A 16,180-nucleotide genomic window follows, 5' to 3' on the forward strand; every position below is an offset into this window, starting at 1 on the left:
GCAAGATGTGTAGATCCAATCCATATATACAAGTAAAAGCAATATTTTTTACATAAAAAATTAATATTTTTCATAAGTCGGGTTGGCACAAGAGAGTCGTCTCATTAAATTAATTCGTGAGACAATCATATAAGAGTTTTTGTAAAAATATTAATACTTAGGGGGCCCGATATCATTTTAAAAATGAAATGATAAATTCCAGCATAAAAATAATTTCCACTTATATATATATATATATAAATCATATCCCACTAATTTGTAATTTGTCGAATAACTCCTCCAATCTCGCGTTTCTGTTTACAATAACACAAGGGCACCTAAGTCAATTCACCTTTGTCCATTCCCGCTTCTCAACAGAATAACGACTTGGCTTCACAAGTCCCATTAAACTCATTTCCGCCACTCAAATCTTCTGCACAGAAAACAAAATTAATCGCAAACTCCATTGCAGAAATTGAGAAGTGGGATTTTTCAGTTGAAGTTCTTGGCATGGATTTCACTAGAAAACTGAGTTTTCTTGTGTTTCTGCTGTGTGTTTTGATCTCTCTCAAGAACCGAAGTGCGGAAACTAATAGAAAGGGTGTGTTCCAGAATGCAGATTACTCTCGAGAAGATCCGCCTTCGATTCTCGGGGATATATCCATCGATAGAAAGCTCCAAGAAAATGAAATAGGGGACCCTCCTCATGAATGGCTCAGGTATGATTACTATAATGAATCTTGCCCGTTCGCTGAACAGATAATCCGGTCCATTGTTCGAGAGTTGTATGAGCTGCGGCCCGATGTCGCCCCGGCTCTGCTAAGACTTGCCTTTCATGATTGCTTTGTGGAGGTAAGTTTTCTTCTATTTTTACTTATTTGATTTTGAAATGAAGATTTCACTGTTTTGGCAACAGATTTTCTTTCGATTTCCTCCCTGATTCCCATTGTTCTTGTTCTTGAGCAGCGATTATATGTTTGCATTTAATAAAAAATGTATGTACTGTTACTCTGCCCAATTTTTGTATAGGGATGCGATGCCTCAGTTTTACTGGATGCTACTGATGTAATGGAGAGTGAAAAAGACTCTCCACCAAATGTATCCTTAAAGGGCTTTGATGTTATCGACGTTATCAAATCCGAGCTCGAAGAATCGTGCCCCGGAGTCGTTTCTTGCGCGGATATTATTGTTTTGTCAGCTAGAGAAAGTGTTCTTCTTGTAAGCCTTCCCCTGTGATTTTAATACATGTGCGACTGCGTTTTTGTAAATATTTGAATCTTTTTTTTTCATCTCTTACATGTTGACATTTCAGGCTGGTGGCCCTTTCTACCCTCTGTACACTGGTAGAAAAGACAGCACGGTGTCGTTTTTCGAAGAAGCGACATACGAGCTACCTAGTCCTCAAGATCATCTCTCGAAAACCATTGAATCGTTTTCGACTAGAGGATTTGATGAGAGAGAGACTGTCAGTCTATTAGGTATACTATATTAAATTCACATCCTTTCTTTAAAATCACAGGTTGTTTGGTGTTATATAACTCTTGTTTCATGATACGTTGTAGGCGCCCACAGCACTGGAACAATTCACTGCAAGTTCTTCCTCAACCGGCTCTACAACTTCAGTGGAACAGATGGACCAGACCCTTCTCTAGATACCGAATTTCTTGAGCAGCTAAGGTCCACGTGCAATCGAAGTCATGCCCTGCCGGCACCATCACCGTCACCGTCGTCTTCGCCTTCTCCTTCTTCAGCATTGCATATTTTATCAAACACCACCTTATTTCAAGATCCGGGGATGAAGATGGATTACGAGGGACCAAGAAAAAGTTTCGGTATGTTATACTACCGGAGTCTTCTGCAAGGCAAAGGATTGCTCTTTGTTGATCAGCAGATGACATCTGGGGAAGAAACTGAGACTTGGGTTCGAGCATATGCATCGGATATTACACTGTTTCAGAGGGATTTCGGCCTCACAATGATCAAGCTTTCTGATCTTGGGGTTCGGACCTCACCGATGGGTCAGGTCCGGCTTAATTGCCGAAAAGTGAACTAAAATTTTGTGTACACTAAATCTGCTGAATTCTGTAGTTGGTTTTCAATGTTATATTTCATGATTCATTTACTGAAATTTCCATTCTATTCTGTATCTTAGCCTTTGGATTTCGCTGGCCAATTTATCAATGTCCAAAATTTTCTACCAAGAAACAATGATCTCGGTGGACTCATCACTGAACTTCATTTAAGATACAATTGTTTTGCTAATAAAACAGTAACAATATGGAAGTAAGAAGAAAGAGAATCAAATGAACATAATTTTCTACAGCTTTAGAGGGCCTAGACTCCTCATTGAACTGTGAGCGCTGGCTAATCCTCCAAGTTTCCTCATTGAACCGTGAACGCTGCCTGATCCCAGCTCCCTTATCGAACTATCGACACTTTTCGACAGGTGGGGAACAATGAATTCCGAATACATATCCATGAAAAACCTATCAACAATATCAAGATAAGCCGGACATGTAATGAGATAATAAAAGTGAAAAACTTCTTCCAAATCCGAGACATGGTCCTCATCATCATTCACGTCCATCAATTCCAAATCGTTCATTTTTCGAGCTAACGCGTGCACGGCCAAGAAACCCGTTTCTTCTTGTTTCACTACAGAGTATGTGATTGTCTTCTTCTCATCTTTTGAACCCTTGAATCCCTTTTGATCTGCTGCATTCCTGGAGTTCTTTTCACAGCTACGTAGTTCATCTCCTTTTGTTGGCTCACTAGGAAAAATGGGATTCAGGAGAGGAGTTTCAGGTTGCTTTTCGTGCCTCTGTAATAGAACAGATTTGAGATTTTGGAGTGTTTTTTGGAAGATTTTGTTTGTCATGTGAAGGGTTTGTTTGATTCTTCTTCTTCTCATATCTGCTCCCCTATCTGTGGTGACTAGAAAGCTCCAAATTTAGTGGGGATCATTCTGGTTTAGGGGGCTGCAAGTGTTGTTATATGTAATTAAAGAAACTGGATGAAGACAAATGGCAATGAGGAAAGGACAGATTTTATCAGATTTTGACTCACTAGTTTGCTGTGTTTTGGACTTATTGTGGGATTGGCTTTTGATTCCCAAAATAAAACAAAACAAAACAATTATTTTTTAGAAAACAACATAAAAAATTAATGGAGATATCATTTTCTTGACAACTTGATATAATCTAAATATTCAATTCAAGATTGTTACGAGAAGTGTGAAAAAGCAGTGTTTTAGGGTCAAACACAGCAATAAAAGAATGAAACTTGGGGATAATTTTCTAGAGGTAGTAAGCAAAATAATCTTCTTCATGTGCATTTGAAAACACTCAAATATACTTAGAAAATGTCGTTTTTTTAAAAAATGAAATTTGACCAAAGTTATTTCTCAAATATCTCCGAATTTTTTATTACAAAAATGACGAACCATATCCAATCATTAAGATAAATGCTAATCCATGTTTTTAATAAGACTGTTATTTATATGTTGTGCCATAAAGAAAGGCAATTTTGTTACATTATGGCAGGGCCCCTACCTGAGAGCATGTTAGTTGAAAAGTGGGATAAAAGCCAGGACCAAATTAATTGAAACCAAGAGATAATGTCATAATTTCACTATTTGTGTAGTCACTTTCTTACAGTTTAGTGCTTACAACACTCCCCACATACATGCCAAAAGTGAGAGTAGGTCTATTGTGAGACGGTCTCACGAAACTTTATCTGTGAGACGGGTCAACCCTATCGATATTTACAATAAAAAGTAATATTCTTATCATAAAAAGTAATATTTTTTCATTAATGACCCAAATAAGATATATGTCTCACAAAATACGACCCGTGAGACCGTCTCACACAAATTTTTGTCCAAAAGTGATGCATCTTCTAAAATTTCATTAAATTATATTATTCCACTTTTTTTCAAACTCACCCAAATAAAAATAGTCACAACCTCAAATATATGCAAATCATATTTGGAGTTCATTTGTACACATACAAAACGTGTGTGCGTGTGTATTTAAAATTACTCGAGTATTCAATAAAAATATTGCCCCGACTTAGTTGGGTTAACTAACCCTTTCTTACATTGAATATTTTTTTTTATAGTTGGATTTAAGTTTGTTGCAATTGAGTCTCGAACTCGATACATGCTTTAAATTGGTAGCCATTTTATTTTAGCATGATACTTTTGGAGTCATTTCGTTACTACTTGATTAAGATAGCGTCTGATGGACCCGAGCTGTAAGATCCATTATCAATATGGTCTTTTATATCACTGAACAGATTTCCGTAGGCCCATTTGGCCCAATTATCTTCAAAGCCCAACCCTAACTTTTCACCACTTCTTCCCTTGGCACTGGCCTTTAATATAATACTCCCTCCATCGCCGCAGTGCATCTTCGATCTGCGCCTAGCAATAAAATCAGGGTTTCTCAAGTTTCAAAGCTATGGTAAATTTGTGACTGAATCCTCATGCTTCTATGTTTTAAGTTTATTTCAATTCGAGCTTTCGTTTAAGTATAGTTATTGTGAATTTTTGGTAGTATGTGTATTGTGTGTGAATTGTTCTAGGGTAAGGGGACGGGGAGCTTTGGGAAAAGGAGAAACAAGACCCACACACTGTGCGTGAGGTGTGGCCGCCGCAGCTTCCACCTCCAGAAGAGCCGATGTTCCGCCTGTGCTTATCCTGCCGCTCGCAAGAGAACATGTACAGTATTCTTTTATTTACATATATATTTTGGCTGCATTTGGATTGAAATTGAGTGGATGAAAATAAAAATGATGTTCCTTTGCGAAAAAATATGGTAAGCGTTAATCAGTTAATTGTAGATTGTTGCTTTTGATGGCAGATTAGACTTATTATTTGAGCTGATTTGTATATCAGATGTAAAATCCTGTCTTTGCAGTAAATATATGGTGCAAACAGTTTACTATTTTTTCTGTAGATGGTTCCTGTTGATTGTTGATTGAGCTGATTGTTAGAGAAAGCTTTATATATGAGGTCAAAAGATGCTTCATTTGAATTGATCTATCTATGGTTCGAGCAATTTGCTCAATTTTGACTTTTTTTGTTTCTTTTATTGTTGATTTTGAGGAAGTATTGCCTCTAAAAATGCTATCTTTGCTACAAACTACGGACCAAACATGTTTAATTGTTTATCTGAATATGTAGTCACCTCATGATTGATCGGTAAGTAGTTGATACAAATATAATTAAAATAATGATTGATTGAAATGGTTATTTGAGCAAATTTTATATTTCAGATAACTGGAGTGTGAAGGCGATTCGTAGAAAGACTACTGGAACTGGACGGATGAGGTATCTCCGCCATGTACCCCGCAGATTCAAGACCAACTTTAGAGAAGGTGTCAACTTTACCGTGCTTTTTAATGTTATATTTTGAATTGTTTTGAATTTGAGGGTTCATTCATGTTCTTTAAATTTACGCCGATGGATTTAGGTACGGAAGCTGCACCAAGGAAGAAGGCGGCGGCGACGGCATCTGCTTGATAACCTAATTAAGTCGGTACTCATAACTGTACTTCTCTTTGGTATTTTTGAAGCTTCGAGAACACAATCCAATTTTGGGAATTTCTTCGAAGGGATCTTTGCCTTGTTTGATACTTAGTTGGATAAAGTTTTTGTTGCTGTACCTGGCTGTTTTGATAGAGATGGATTATACACTTATTAAGCTTTGGTTTCCAATTCTTTGGAGTTTCTGAAGGTGTTCCATTTGAACTAAGTTTCTTGAATTTGAGATGGTCTGGTTTAATGCTTGTGTAGCTCATTTGACTGGTAGTTACTGCATTTTTTTTTCATTTTTGCTGTACATCTACATGTCGGAAAAAAGATTAAAATTGTCAAAAAAATGGCTAAAAATAAAATCTGATAACATAATGATTAATATCGTAGATAGAAAAACTTGTAGAAACAAAAAAATAATTTTTCGTCCAAAATATATTGGTTTTTTAGTTTTTTCTACATGTTAGTAAAGTTATTGGAAAAAATAATTTACAAGCAAATTTTTATTTTTTCGTTATTTGATTTATTGAAAGAAAATAAAATAAATGTTACTTAAAAAGAAGTCTCTATTTTAGATGGTATAAATGTATAATCTTGTAAAAAGCCCAGTTGTCTGTATTTTTATTAAAAAAGTTCAATCATTTTCTCATTTGTATTTCAAGCTTTTCTGAAAAATATTCCATAGAATGGCTCCATTGGTTATAAGTTCCGTGTCATTAAAATATATATAACTTTCCATTAATTTGTTTAGAGGGAGTCTGTTTTTTTTTATGTTGTCAAAATAACGACTTAAAGTGCAAGATAGTTTTTATATATGTTTGTTAGAATATAATAAAATAATATCTCATTTTGATCCAAATTGTATCCGAATCATTTGTTTTTGCAAGACACTTTACAATTATATTATGTCATGTTTGATTGAATATTTACATAAATAATTATATACATATTAAATATGGGTCGAATTTTTCATATTTAGGTGAAGTTTTCATATTTGAGTTAATGTTTTTATATTTAGGTCAAGTTTTACTTATTTGAGGTGGAGTTTCGGATGGAGTTTGGGATGAGGTTTTGAGGTGGAGTTTTATGTTTGAGTTGAGTCTGAGATGAAGTTTTAAATTTGATGAATTTGTTATTATTTTTGTGGGAAAAATAATAAAACTAAAATGGCTCGATTTTTTTTTTTTTAAAGAACTTAATTGACTTCCAATTACCTATTGTCCTCTATTGCTACATATTTTTTTAATCTTTAACATGAATTCTTCTCTCAATGATGTACTTCGACAAGTTTTTAGCAAGTATTTGTAAATTTAATTTAAACATTTTAAGTGTCACTCTTTATATATTAATATTTCATTTACTTCATATAGATTTTGAGAAATTAAAAATTCCATAAAAATCTACGAACAGGTACATTTTTTACCTAAAAAATCTGTATTCTATTAATGTAACAGACTTGTACATTTTATCAACTTTGTAGGGTCAATCCCAACTACCCAACAATTCAACCATATTTTCCAAGAATGTTCCTCATATTGTATTTGAATCGAAATTTCAATGATTTTGAATAGAAATGATTTCAAATCCACATCTCAAATTCATCGCATAAATTTCTCCAGATCCTTCCACAAGACACATCCTTAATCAGTGGATGCCGATGCAATTGGCGTAGCATTAAGCAATGATAAGATAATATCAATGTCTCATTCACAATCAAATGCCAAAAATTATTATTATTATTATTATTATTATTATTTTTATTATTTATTTATTTATTATTCAAGATCTTAATTAGACATAAGTCCTAACATTTCCGACTTTATTTATTGTTGCATTATTTATTTTATTTTAAGAACCAATTAAACTTTATCACATAAAATATATAAAAAGATTAATCTTGAGATTATTTTGGTAAGGATATACAAAAATCCTCTTGCTCACCCTTTAATGAGCGACCATGATGCCAACGGCCAGCTGTAATTTTTCTTTTTCTTTTTTTTGTAAAAAAAATTTAAAAAAAATGATACCAATTACACGCTCAAATTTCAGAAAAAAATTGGGTTGCTTGGAATCAACCAAAAGACATAGGTCGACCAATGTTTTGGTCTACTAAGCTTGGGTAGACCCAAGTTGCTTGGATAGGATGGGTCGACCAAAAAACAGCGTGGGTCAAAAACTGGTCAACCAAAAAACAGTGGTCTATCCAAGCTTGGGTCGACCAAATCATGGGTTGACCAATGTTTTGGTCTACTAAGCTTGGATAGACCCAAGTTTTGGGTCGACCAATGGGCTTTGGTCGACCAAGCATGGGACGACCAAAAAAAGCGTGGGTCAAAAACTACTCAAGCAATCCAATTTGTTTCTGAAATATGAGCGTGTGACGAGTCTCATATTTTTTAATTTAAAAAAAAAAGAAAAAGAAAAAGAAAATTACTGCTGCCCATGATCGCTCGTTAAAATGTGAGCAGAATATCACTTCTCATATATATATATATATATATAATAAATGGGCTGCCAAGCTTGTTGACTCGTTTCACTGGTTCCAATATCAGCCTGTCAGAGCCCAATCCATTACACATGTGAACCTCTTGCATTGGATACAAAAATAAATATAATTTTTAAATATTTTGTAACATTGAATGCAATAGTAAACTATTAAATATTAAGATCATTAAATATATATAATTATTTGTTAATTTATTTTAATTGGATGAAGTCTGATTTTTTTTAATTTAATAAAAAAATACCTTAAAGTACAAGATGATATTTACATATATTTGTTAAAATCAAATAATTTAAGTTTTTATTTTTATCGAAAAAATAGTAAAATTAATTTTTTTTTTTTTGGGATTTAGAACCTAATTCCCAATTACCTAATTTCCCCTGCATGCAGCGTATCATTCAATCAATCAATCACGTGTTTGTGGCCACTCGATCCTATAATCCACTGTTCCATGTAAATATGGCATTAAATCTTTTTCTTCGATAATTATGTTTGGTAGCTGCAAATTGAACCTTTAATCTGAAATCTTGGGTATGCTATAACTCGTCCTTTTTAACTTCTTGCGTTGTTACTTGTTATTCCTGCTCCGGTCATCGCCTAATTAATAAATTTAATAACCCATGTGAGAGGGATGTTTTAGTGCTTGTCCGGATCATCGTTTCCCACAATTGGTGAGTTTTGGGTGAACGAGACACGTTATCAGGTAATTTTGTGTTTATTCTTGTAAGAATTTGATCCATTTTTTTTACTGGGATTCTTGAATTCCTATGATGACATGTTTAGCAGCTGTCGATCTTGTTCAGGGTGAATAGTTAGTGGGGTTTGAAGAATTTTCGATGGCCAAGATTGGAGCAGGATGCAAGAGGACTTTGATTCTTACCAGTTTGCTTCTTCTACCTTGCATATTTGTCGCCGCAGAAGAGGGTTTGGAGCATGTCGGTGAAAAAATTGAATCCGGTTACTTAACCAGGATAATCAGTTTCTTGCGGAGAAGTCGGGATATGATTTTCCCACATGCCTGGCCTGTGAGTGAATTTTCATTACGAAACTGTCCAGATAAAGATTGTTCTTTTCGAACAGTTCGAGGGGAAAATATTCCTTTTTTCTTGAAAATTGGTCTGACAGGATTTGGAGTTTGGCTGGAGGATTGTATTGGGAACAGTGATTGGGTTCCTTGGTGCTGCACTTGGGAGTGTGGGCGGCGTTGGTGGGGGCGGCATTTTTGTGCCCATGCTCATTCTTGTCATTGGGTTTGATCCCAAATCATCCACTGCAGTATCAAAATGTACTAAAGATTTGATATTTTTTATGATTTCGAATGCAAGTTTAGGCCGAAAACTTTGGAAATAGGATCATTTTCAGATCCCTAATCTTACATATTTGTGGAAAGGATGAATGAACTGAATCTTGGCTTTGTATGCAGTTAGTTTTAGCTCTTTTCTTTTTTCACACTGCAGGTATGATAACCGGTTCTGCTCTAGCTAGCGTTTATTACAATCTTAAGCTCCGTCATCCTACACTTGATCTTCCCATCATTGATTACAATCTAGCTCTTCTTTTCCAACCAATGCTTGTGCTTGGGATCAGTATCGGAGTCTTTTTCAATGTTATTTTCGCAGAATGGATGGTTATAGCTTTACTGATAGTTCTTTTCATCGGTAACCGAAATATCGATTACAATTTGCTGCTGTTCTCTCTTAGAAACGTATATTTACTGAATTGTGAATCTGCAGGAACTTCTACGAAGGCATTCTTCAAGGGTGTCGAAACTTGGAAGAAAGAAACCATGTTAAAGAAGGTGGTCTAAACATTTACTAATTTCAGTATCAATTTTTTTGTACATTCAATTTGAAAATGTTTGATCTGCTATATTTACCCTATATGTTCCTGATCTAGGAGCTGGCTGCAAGGCGCTTGGCATCTGATTGTGCGTAAGCTTATCTCTGCTTCAAACTCCGGAAATAGTCTGAAAAGTTCTATACAATCTTAGGTTTATTTAATTTAATTTAATGATTCAAAAACATTAGATACTGGAAATGAAGAGTTGTACAAGCTTCTGCCTGGAGGTCCGACTAATGAAACCAGAATGCGTATTAATGAAATGAAACCATCGAAGGTGACAAATTTTTCGCCAAACAGTTCAAGACAACAAGTAGTTTCCAAGACTGATTCAAAAGTCTTTACAGGTTTCAATTAGCAAAAATGTACTCTGGAAGGAAGTCGGAATTCTCTTTGCTGTCTGGACCATCATTCTCGTACTGCACATTAGCAAGGTTTATCCTCAAAACCCATTTCTAAATCTCCATTTCTTCTATGTTAGGAACTTTACTATTATCACATTTTTCCAGGACTTTACGGCTCTCTGTTCACCAACATACTGGACGGTGACCTTATTGCAGGTGACTTATTTCCACCATCATTGTTTAAAATACGAGCCTGAGTTTTTTTGGCACAGGTGATGATTCTACGTAATTTCATTGTTTCTTAGATACCTGTTGCCATCGGACCGTTTGGATACCAGGCAGTCTGTTTATACCAGGGGCTTAAAGTTGTAGAATCTACAGGAGACACAAAAATTGTATGGACAGTGCCTAAGTTAATTCTTTGTTGTATCTGTGGAATGTTGTCTGGCATTGTAGGTGGGCTGCTAGGCCTTGGTGGAGGATTCATTATTGGTCCATTGTTATTAGAACTTGGAATTCCACCCCAGGTGCATTCCTTTCTTCATGAAGAATTGTGTAACAATACCAAGAAGACTGTCATGAATTTCGAGTAATATATGTTTTGTTCGGATGTATCCAATGCCAGGTCTCAAGTGCCACATCTACATTCGTCATGGCATTTTCATCATCCATGTCTGTCATACAGTACCACTCATTGAAACGCTTTCCCCCATCCTACGGTATCATTACCCAACCATTCCTCTCCAGTTTTTTTTGGGCATATACATCTGATGACATGTTATGTGGTTTCCATTTTGTCAGCCCTTTATTTTGTTGCTGTGGCTATCATTGCTGCATTGGTAGGTCAGTTCGTGGTGCGGAAGATGATTAGTCTATTCCGGAGGGCATCTTTGATCATCTTCATTTTGGCTTTCACTATCTTTATAAGTGCAATTTTTCTAGGTATGTGAAAGTGTTGGACCAATATTCATGGTTTTTACACTGCTTTAAAATCTTGTATCCTCACCAATGAACCAGTTGCGTGATCATCTTTGCTTTGGCAGGTTGGGTTGGCATAGAAAACGTAATTGGAAAAGTGCAAGGAGATGAATACTTGTGGTTCTACAACATCTGTGAATATGTGCCATAGATTATTTGAAGAATTTCTTTGAATATACACAGGCTTCTGCATTTTGGTAATGAAACCATAATGTTTTACCTATTGAATGCTGTCCATGACATTCTCCGATGTAATTATTTAGACCATGTTTTCGAGTTGTCGTCGATCTTGAATACCTGTGTGATAATGGGGGTGAAAGATTGTGTGATAATGGGGGTGAAAGATAATTCAGTATGGAATACATATAGTTCATAAACTTGTGTAAAAGAAGATATTGAGTATAGAGTACTCATAAAAAAATGTTCAGGGTCACATAAAAGAATAATTATTAAAAGTAAAGTGATTTTAAGTGTAATTTAAAATTAGTTAAATAATAAGTTGAAGTAAAATTATAATAAATTTATCAAGAAAATTGGTTATTTTGAAAATTTAGATACGAGTTTATTTGGATTTGATGTACTCATATTCAAATTCATTGATTACCTTAAATATTTGAGTCTTTTCATCCATATAAAAAAAATACATTTTTCATTTTTTTCTATCAACAACAATTATTCGAGATAAAAGAATAAATATTAAGTAAAGTGATTTTAAGTGTAATTTAAAATTAGTTAAATAATAAGTTGAAATAAAATTATAATAAATTTATCAAGAAAATTGGTTATTTTGAAAATTTAAAGACAGGTTTATTTGGATTTGATATACTCATATTCAAATTCATTGATTACCTTAAATATTTGAGTCTTTTCATCCATGAGTGGGTCTCATGTGAGACCGTCTCACGGACTTAATTTGTGAGATGAGTCAATCCTACCTATATTCACATTAAAAGTAATACTCTTAGCATAAAAAGTAATACTTTTTCATGGATGATCCAAATAAGAGATCCGTCTCACAAATACGACTCGTGAGACCGTCTCACACAAGTTTTTGCCTTTATTCCATATAAAAAAAAATACATTTTTCATTTTTTTCTATCAACGACAATAGTTTGAGTTGGTAAAGTGTGTAAACACTTTTTAAGAAGTTAGAAGTTTGATTCTTTTGTCAATATTATCTCGAACGAATCTATCACATACGAGAGATTGATACAAAACTCTCGTTATATAATATCTATCTTTTTCTTGGCAAGAAAGCAAAAAACCAGAACCGAATTCTCCTTTTGAGTTCCTCAAGATTTCATGCATTGCATATAAAAAAAGAAGTGGAATTTTGTAGGTTTGTTTGGAATTCAACGATGTTGGAAGGAAAAGCTTTGATAGAGGACACAGATATGCCAATGAAGATGCAGATCCATCCAAGCTATGGCTTCTGCTTCCCAAGCTTTGGATCTTTATGATGTTTTGGACTGCGAATCCCTCGCCGCACACATCAAGAAGGTGGCAAATTCTGCTGAGGTAATTATCTGAGGTTTCAAGAAGTCCTTTCGTGGGTGAGAAGAAGATTTAGTCAATGTGCATATATCTGGGGTTTCAAGAAGCCCTTTCTTAGTTTTTTATTATAAATTTTTTTCTCTGAAAATTATTAATATCAAAGTTTGCTGTCATATATTTTACAGTAGAATCCCTCAATTTTCTCATCTTCAAAGGTGCCTCTTCAAGGTCTTCTTGCTAAAGATGTGAGATGTATATATCGGAAAAAGAATAAGGTGATCGCTAGGTGCATGTTCTCCTCTCCACTTTTTTATTTTAACTGTTACATTGTGTAAATGTTGGTTATACAAGTTTCTTGTATTTTAGTGCAGCGTGAGATATATCACATGGATAATATTTGAAATGTGTTGCAAAAGGCGTGGGCGAAGCAAATGCACTGAATCGATTCATATGATTTAAACTGATGCAAGAATTTTGGTAATAAGACAAGACGAGATACAATCATTGCAATGAAGGCGAAGCGCCGTGTGTGTAATTCCAAATTTCCAATAAACAAAGCTTCCAGACGATCATTCGACTCCAAGATTGTCTAATTATTTTGAAGCTTCTGTCCTGTGTAGAAATAATGCATGTGAAATTGCGATCGACGTATCTATCATGATCATAAGTTTATAACTAAGTAAAGAGACTAAGAAACACAGAAAATGTAAGAAAGTCTTCCCTTTCATATGAAATAGTTTGCTAAATTCAGGACCAATATTTAATGTTTACGAGACTATTAAATGGTTTGTATTCACATTTTTCATACCGCATAAATGTTGTCAAACGACCTGAGTCAACAGCGGCTTGTTGGCGAAATGAGCTTCCAAATTCCCAAGAACAAGGTCAGCCATGGCCATCCGTGTTTCCACTGTGCCACTCCCTACATGAGGCAAAAGTACGACATTTTCCAGGCCAAAGAGCTCTTCTGGAACGTGGGGTTCCTTTTCGAATACATCAAGTCCAGCACCACCAAGACGGCCCTCCACAAGAGCTGATACCAATTCGGCTTCATTAACATGTGGGCCTCTTGCAATGTTGATGAGAACTCCCTTAGGGCCTAATGCATTCATCACTTCTCGATTGACAACATGAGTCGTTTCGGAAGTCAGAGCACATGCCACGACTAGGATATCACAGTTTGAAGCCAAGTCAACAAGAGTAGAATGGTATTTGTAGTTTGTATTTGGATTCTTGGATCTTGAGTAATAACTAATAGGGCAATCAAACGCCTCTGCTCTCTTGGCGATTGCCAACCCGATTCTGCCCAATCCTATAATGCCCACTCTCTTGCCACTGAACTACAAGGAAAAAAAGGGGGGGAAAAGAGATAAGGATACGTTACAAAATAATTCAAGAATAATACTTCGCACTTCGTACTCTTTTTCTGAGAACCAAACATGCATTCGACTTCAAATACCAAAAGACAGTATTTAACTAAAATTTAAGCACATATTCCCCCTTTCAAAAGTGGAATACCGCACCTATTGAATTTACCCGTCCAGTTTTCTGGTTCAGTGGTACTGGTGCAAAGAATGATACATCTCACTTTTCTAATTACAGCAGTCCTAACAAATAAATTCGAAGACAGTGCTGGACAAACAACAGTCAGGGACTCAGGGACCAAGGAACGGCAAATTTGAAACTATAAAATGACGGAAAAAAAGTGTTCACCGCGAGAAGGTATCAGCATTCTTGGAGATGATCACACTGAGATGGGAATGGGAGAGCATAAACTTCTCTAAACATGAAAAAGGGGAAGGCAAAATAAATTATGGAAGTCTTGACAGTTCTTGGGGCATTTTGCACCCTACAAGGTCTATAAGAGTATGAGCTAATTCTGGAGGTTGAGGGGGAGCACCTCCAAATGGTTAGCTGGAAGAAGGCAACGCTAGAAAAATGGAAAAAAAATATAGGGCCATCTCTTCTAGGTGTTTCTTGCTACCCCACCCAACACCGGTATAAAAAATAAAATTCCAGTGTAGAATAAGCCACCAAATGCACGCTAAAATTATAGTAAATTGAGATTGACTGTGAGGAAGCTCCCATTGGTCTATCCCACTCAATCCAACTTTGATGATACACATAAAATATCAAACATGAAAGGGTTAAACTTTGTCGTTAGTCAGAAAATCTTCAAGATACATTATAATCCAACAGTAATATCAACAACATTTACCATTAAAAGTGCTCTCTCTGTTCTTCTAATGAGCTATACGATGAGCTATACTCGTGAACCATTGTCTCAATTGTCACTAAATCACCTTAAATCGATAACAAGATTCCCCAAATAAAAAAGAATAATGTTACGAATCAATACAAAAATTTCATTTATCAAATTCAAAGTAAAAGGACAAACCAGCATACCCTAGTCGTCAACTTGAAGTCACCAAATTTCCAACCTCCTCTCCTCACATGTTTATCACACTCACAAATCCTCCTCAAGACCGCCAGCATCAAACCGATCGCCAAGTCAGCCACGTCATCCGTCAGCACATCAGGAGTGTTGGTAACCCTAATCCCCTTTTCCCTGCACTTGTTCAAATCAATCTTATCCAACCCCACGCTGAAACTCGAAACTATTTCCAGCTTCGGCAACGCGTCAATCAGCTCCGCCTCGGCAGCGGCGAATACGTTCCCGACCACCGCGCGGATGGAATCGGAGTTCTGAGCCAGGAACTCGCGTGGCCGAGGCTGAGTCCAGTACCGGAAGAGATTGAATCGCCTGTCGAGCTCTTGCTCCAAGTAATCGTTCGTGGGCCACATCAACAGAACTCCGATCGCCTCCATTTTATGAAAAGAGCGTCGGTGGAAGGTGAGGGTGCGTAGGTGAGAAAGAATTGATCTTTGTTTATAATGAATGGTGTGAATGGTTGGCAGATGCAGACGGTGGAAGATGATGGCCGACAGAGACGATGAGTTGTCATAATCGTGACAAAAAAATTCAGATCTTGTTAATCTGCATGCAAATCATGCAAATTTAGTGAAATGAGATGTATAATTAAGTTCTTTTAAAATATCTCGTTCATTTTGTCAGTGATTTTTATATTAATAATTTTTATAAGTTTTTCGCATAAATTTTATGCTTTATTTTTATATTTATATCTCAGATATCATACGTAAGACCATATCACATTTGATATCAACAAATGATATCAGAGTTTTAGTTTAAAATTTCTTAAAATTATGAATATGTTACGTGGTTGCAGTCTAAAATAATATTTCACATCAGAAATTTTTTTTTAGATTTTTTTATTAAGACATGATTAGTTTTCCAGTCTACCTAATTGTTGTAGACACAATGACTGACAAGTACGGGATAACAAAGTTCAACGGTAGTAATTTTATGATGTGTAAAATAAAGATACAAACAGTTTTAAGAAATGAGAATCGTTTGGCGGCTATTGAAGAAAGACCGAGGAAAATGATGAATAATGAAAAGTGGAATGAGATAAATAATAATGTTGT

At 35.4% G+C, this 16,180-nt stretch overlaps 5 protein-coding genes across 16 annotated transcripts; 3 read left to right on the forward strand and 2 right to left on the reverse strand.

Moving 5' to 3' along the window:
* The first annotated feature begins 454 nt into the window (after window positions 1-454).
* LOC142521163 (putative Peroxidase 48) lies at window positions 455-2,032 on the forward strand. Its single transcript, XM_075624390.1, has 4 exons — window positions 455-831; window positions 1,009-1,197; window positions 1,292-1,457; window positions 1,542-2,032. Exons 1-4 carry the CDS (start codon window positions 490-492, stop codon window positions 2,030-2,032), a joined length of 1,188 nt encoding a protein of 395 aa, XP_075480505.1. The 5' UTR covers window positions 455-489.
* A 264-nt stretch (window positions 2,033-2,296) lies between these two features.
* On the reverse strand, window positions 2,297-2,857 carry LOC142520440 (uncharacterized). The gene has a single exon (XM_075623415.1). It carries the CDS (start codon window positions 2,855-2,857, stop codon window positions 2,297-2,299), a length of 561 nt encoding a protein of 186 aa, XP_075479530.1.
* A 1,488-nt stretch (window positions 2,858-4,345) lies between these two features.
* Window positions 4,346-5,742, forward strand: LOC142520661 (large ribosomal subunit protein eL37x-like). The gene is made up of 4 exons (XM_075623741.1): window positions 4,346-4,442; window positions 4,564-4,699; window positions 5,257-5,358; window positions 5,454-5,742. Exons 1-4 carry the CDS (start codon window positions 4,440-4,442, stop codon window positions 5,501-5,503), a joined length of 291 nt encoding a protein of 96 aa, XP_075479856.1. The 5' UTR covers window positions 4,346-4,439; the 3' UTR covers window positions 5,504-5,742.
* A 2,684-nt stretch (window positions 5,743-8,426) lies between these two features.
* Window positions 8,427-11,457, forward strand: LOC142520039 (sulfite exporter TauE/SafE family protein 3-like). 9 transcript variants are annotated; one of them, XM_075622990.1, is made up of 14 exons: window positions 8,458-8,549; window positions 8,659-8,721; window positions 8,805-9,043; window positions 9,144-9,303; window positions 9,476-9,676; window positions 9,752-9,816; window positions 9,915-9,945; window positions 10,046-10,134; window positions 10,205-10,291; window positions 10,367-10,417; window positions 10,507-10,728; window positions 10,827-10,920; window positions 11,003-11,143; window positions 11,245-11,457. In XM_075622990.1, the coding sequence occupies exons 3-14, from the start codon at window positions 8,855-8,857 to the stop codon at window positions 11,328-11,330; spliced, it is 1,416 nt and encodes a 471-aa protein (XP_075479105.1). In that variant the 5' UTR covers window positions 8,458-8,549; window positions 8,659-8,721; window positions 8,805-8,854; the 3' UTR covers window positions 11,331-11,457. The 9 variants fall into 9 exon arrangements, with proteins under 9 accessions (XP_075479111.1, XP_075479109.1, XP_075479105.1 ...); XM_075622993.1 differs by having other exon boundaries at window positions 8,462-8,549; window positions 8,822-9,043; XM_075622988.1 differs by having other exon boundaries at window positions 8,486-8,547; window positions 8,647-8,721.
* On the reverse strand, window positions 11,243-15,658 carry LOC142520040 (hydroxyphenylpyruvate reductase). 4 transcript variants are annotated; one of them, XM_075622998.1, is made up of 3 exons: window positions 15,080-15,658; window positions 13,482-14,013; window positions 11,243-11,476 (listed from the first exon to the last, which is right to left on the reverse strand). In XM_075622998.1, the coding sequence occupies exons 1-2, from the start codon at window positions 15,500-15,502 to the stop codon at window positions 13,495-13,497; spliced, it is 942 nt and encodes a 313-aa protein (XP_075479113.1). In that variant the 5' UTR covers window positions 15,503-15,658; the 3' UTR covers window positions 11,243-11,476; window positions 13,482-13,494. The 4 variants fall into 4 exon arrangements, with proteins under 4 accessions (XP_075479113.1, XP_075479114.1, XP_075479112.1 ...); XM_075622999.1 differs by lacking the exon at window positions 11,243-11,476 and adding an exon at window positions 13,106-13,285; XM_075622997.1 differs by lacking the exon at window positions 11,243-11,476 and adding an exon at window positions 13,106-13,285 and having other exon boundaries at window positions 13,471-14,013.
* Window positions 15,659-16,180: the final 522 nt, after the last annotated feature.

This window comes from Primulina tabacum, chromosome 12 (genome assembly GCF_025594145.1).
Source record: "Primulina tabacum isolate GXHZ01 chromosome 12, ASM2559414v2, whole genome shotgun sequence".
NCBI lineage: Eukaryota > Viridiplantae > Streptophyta > Magnoliopsida > Lamiales > Gesneriaceae > Primulina > Primulina tabacum.

Excerpts from the sequence above, each read along its gene's own strand:
- LOC142521163 (XM_075624390.1), top strand. The coding sequence starts at position 490 with ATGGATTTCACTAGAAAACTGAGTTTTCTTGTGTTTCTGCTGTGTGTT. Across the intron at positions 832-1,008 it reads TTCATGATTGCTTTGTGGAG|GGATGCGATGCCTCAGTTTT; the intron begins GTAAGTTTTCTT and ends ATTTTTGTATAG. Across the intron at positions 1,458-1,541 it reads AGAGACTGTCAGTCTATTAG|GCGCCCACAGCACTGGAACA; the intron begins GTATACTATATT and ends GATACGTTGTAG.
- LOC142520440 (XM_075623415.1), bottom strand. The coding sequence starts at position 2,857 with ATGACAAACAAAATCTTCCAAAAAACACTCCAAAATCTCAAATCTGTT.
- LOC142520661 (XM_075623741.1), top strand. Across the intron at positions 4,700-5,256 it reads TGCCGCTCGCAAGAGAACAT|ATAACTGGAGTGTGAAGGCG; the intron begins GTACAGTATTCT and ends TTTATATTTCAG. Across the intron at positions 5,359-5,453 it reads CAAGACCAACTTTAGAGAAG|GTACGGAAGCTGCACCAAGG; the intron begins GTGTCAACTTTA and ends CGATGGATTTAG.
- LOC142520039 (XM_075622996.1), top strand. The coding sequence starts at position 8,855 with ATGGCCAAGATTGGAGCAGGATGCAAGAGGACTTTGATTCTTACCAGT. Across the intron at positions 10,135-10,204 it reads ATGAAATGAAACCATCGAAG|GTTTCAATTAGCAAAAATGT; the intron begins GTGACAAATTTT and ends AAGTCTTTACAG. Across the intron at positions 10,292-10,366 it reads TCGTACTGCACATTAGCAAG|GACTTTACGGCTCTCTGTTC; the intron begins GTTTATCCTCAA and ends ACATTTTTCCAG.
- LOC142520040 (XM_075622998.1), bottom strand. The coding sequence starts at position 15,502 with ATGGAGGCGATCGGAGTTCTGTTGATGTGGCCCACGAACGATTACTTG. Across the intron at positions 14,014-15,079 it reads ACTTCAAGTTGACGACTAGG|TTCAGTGGCAAGAGAGTGGG; the intron begins GTATGCTGGTTT and ends TTTTCCTTGTAG.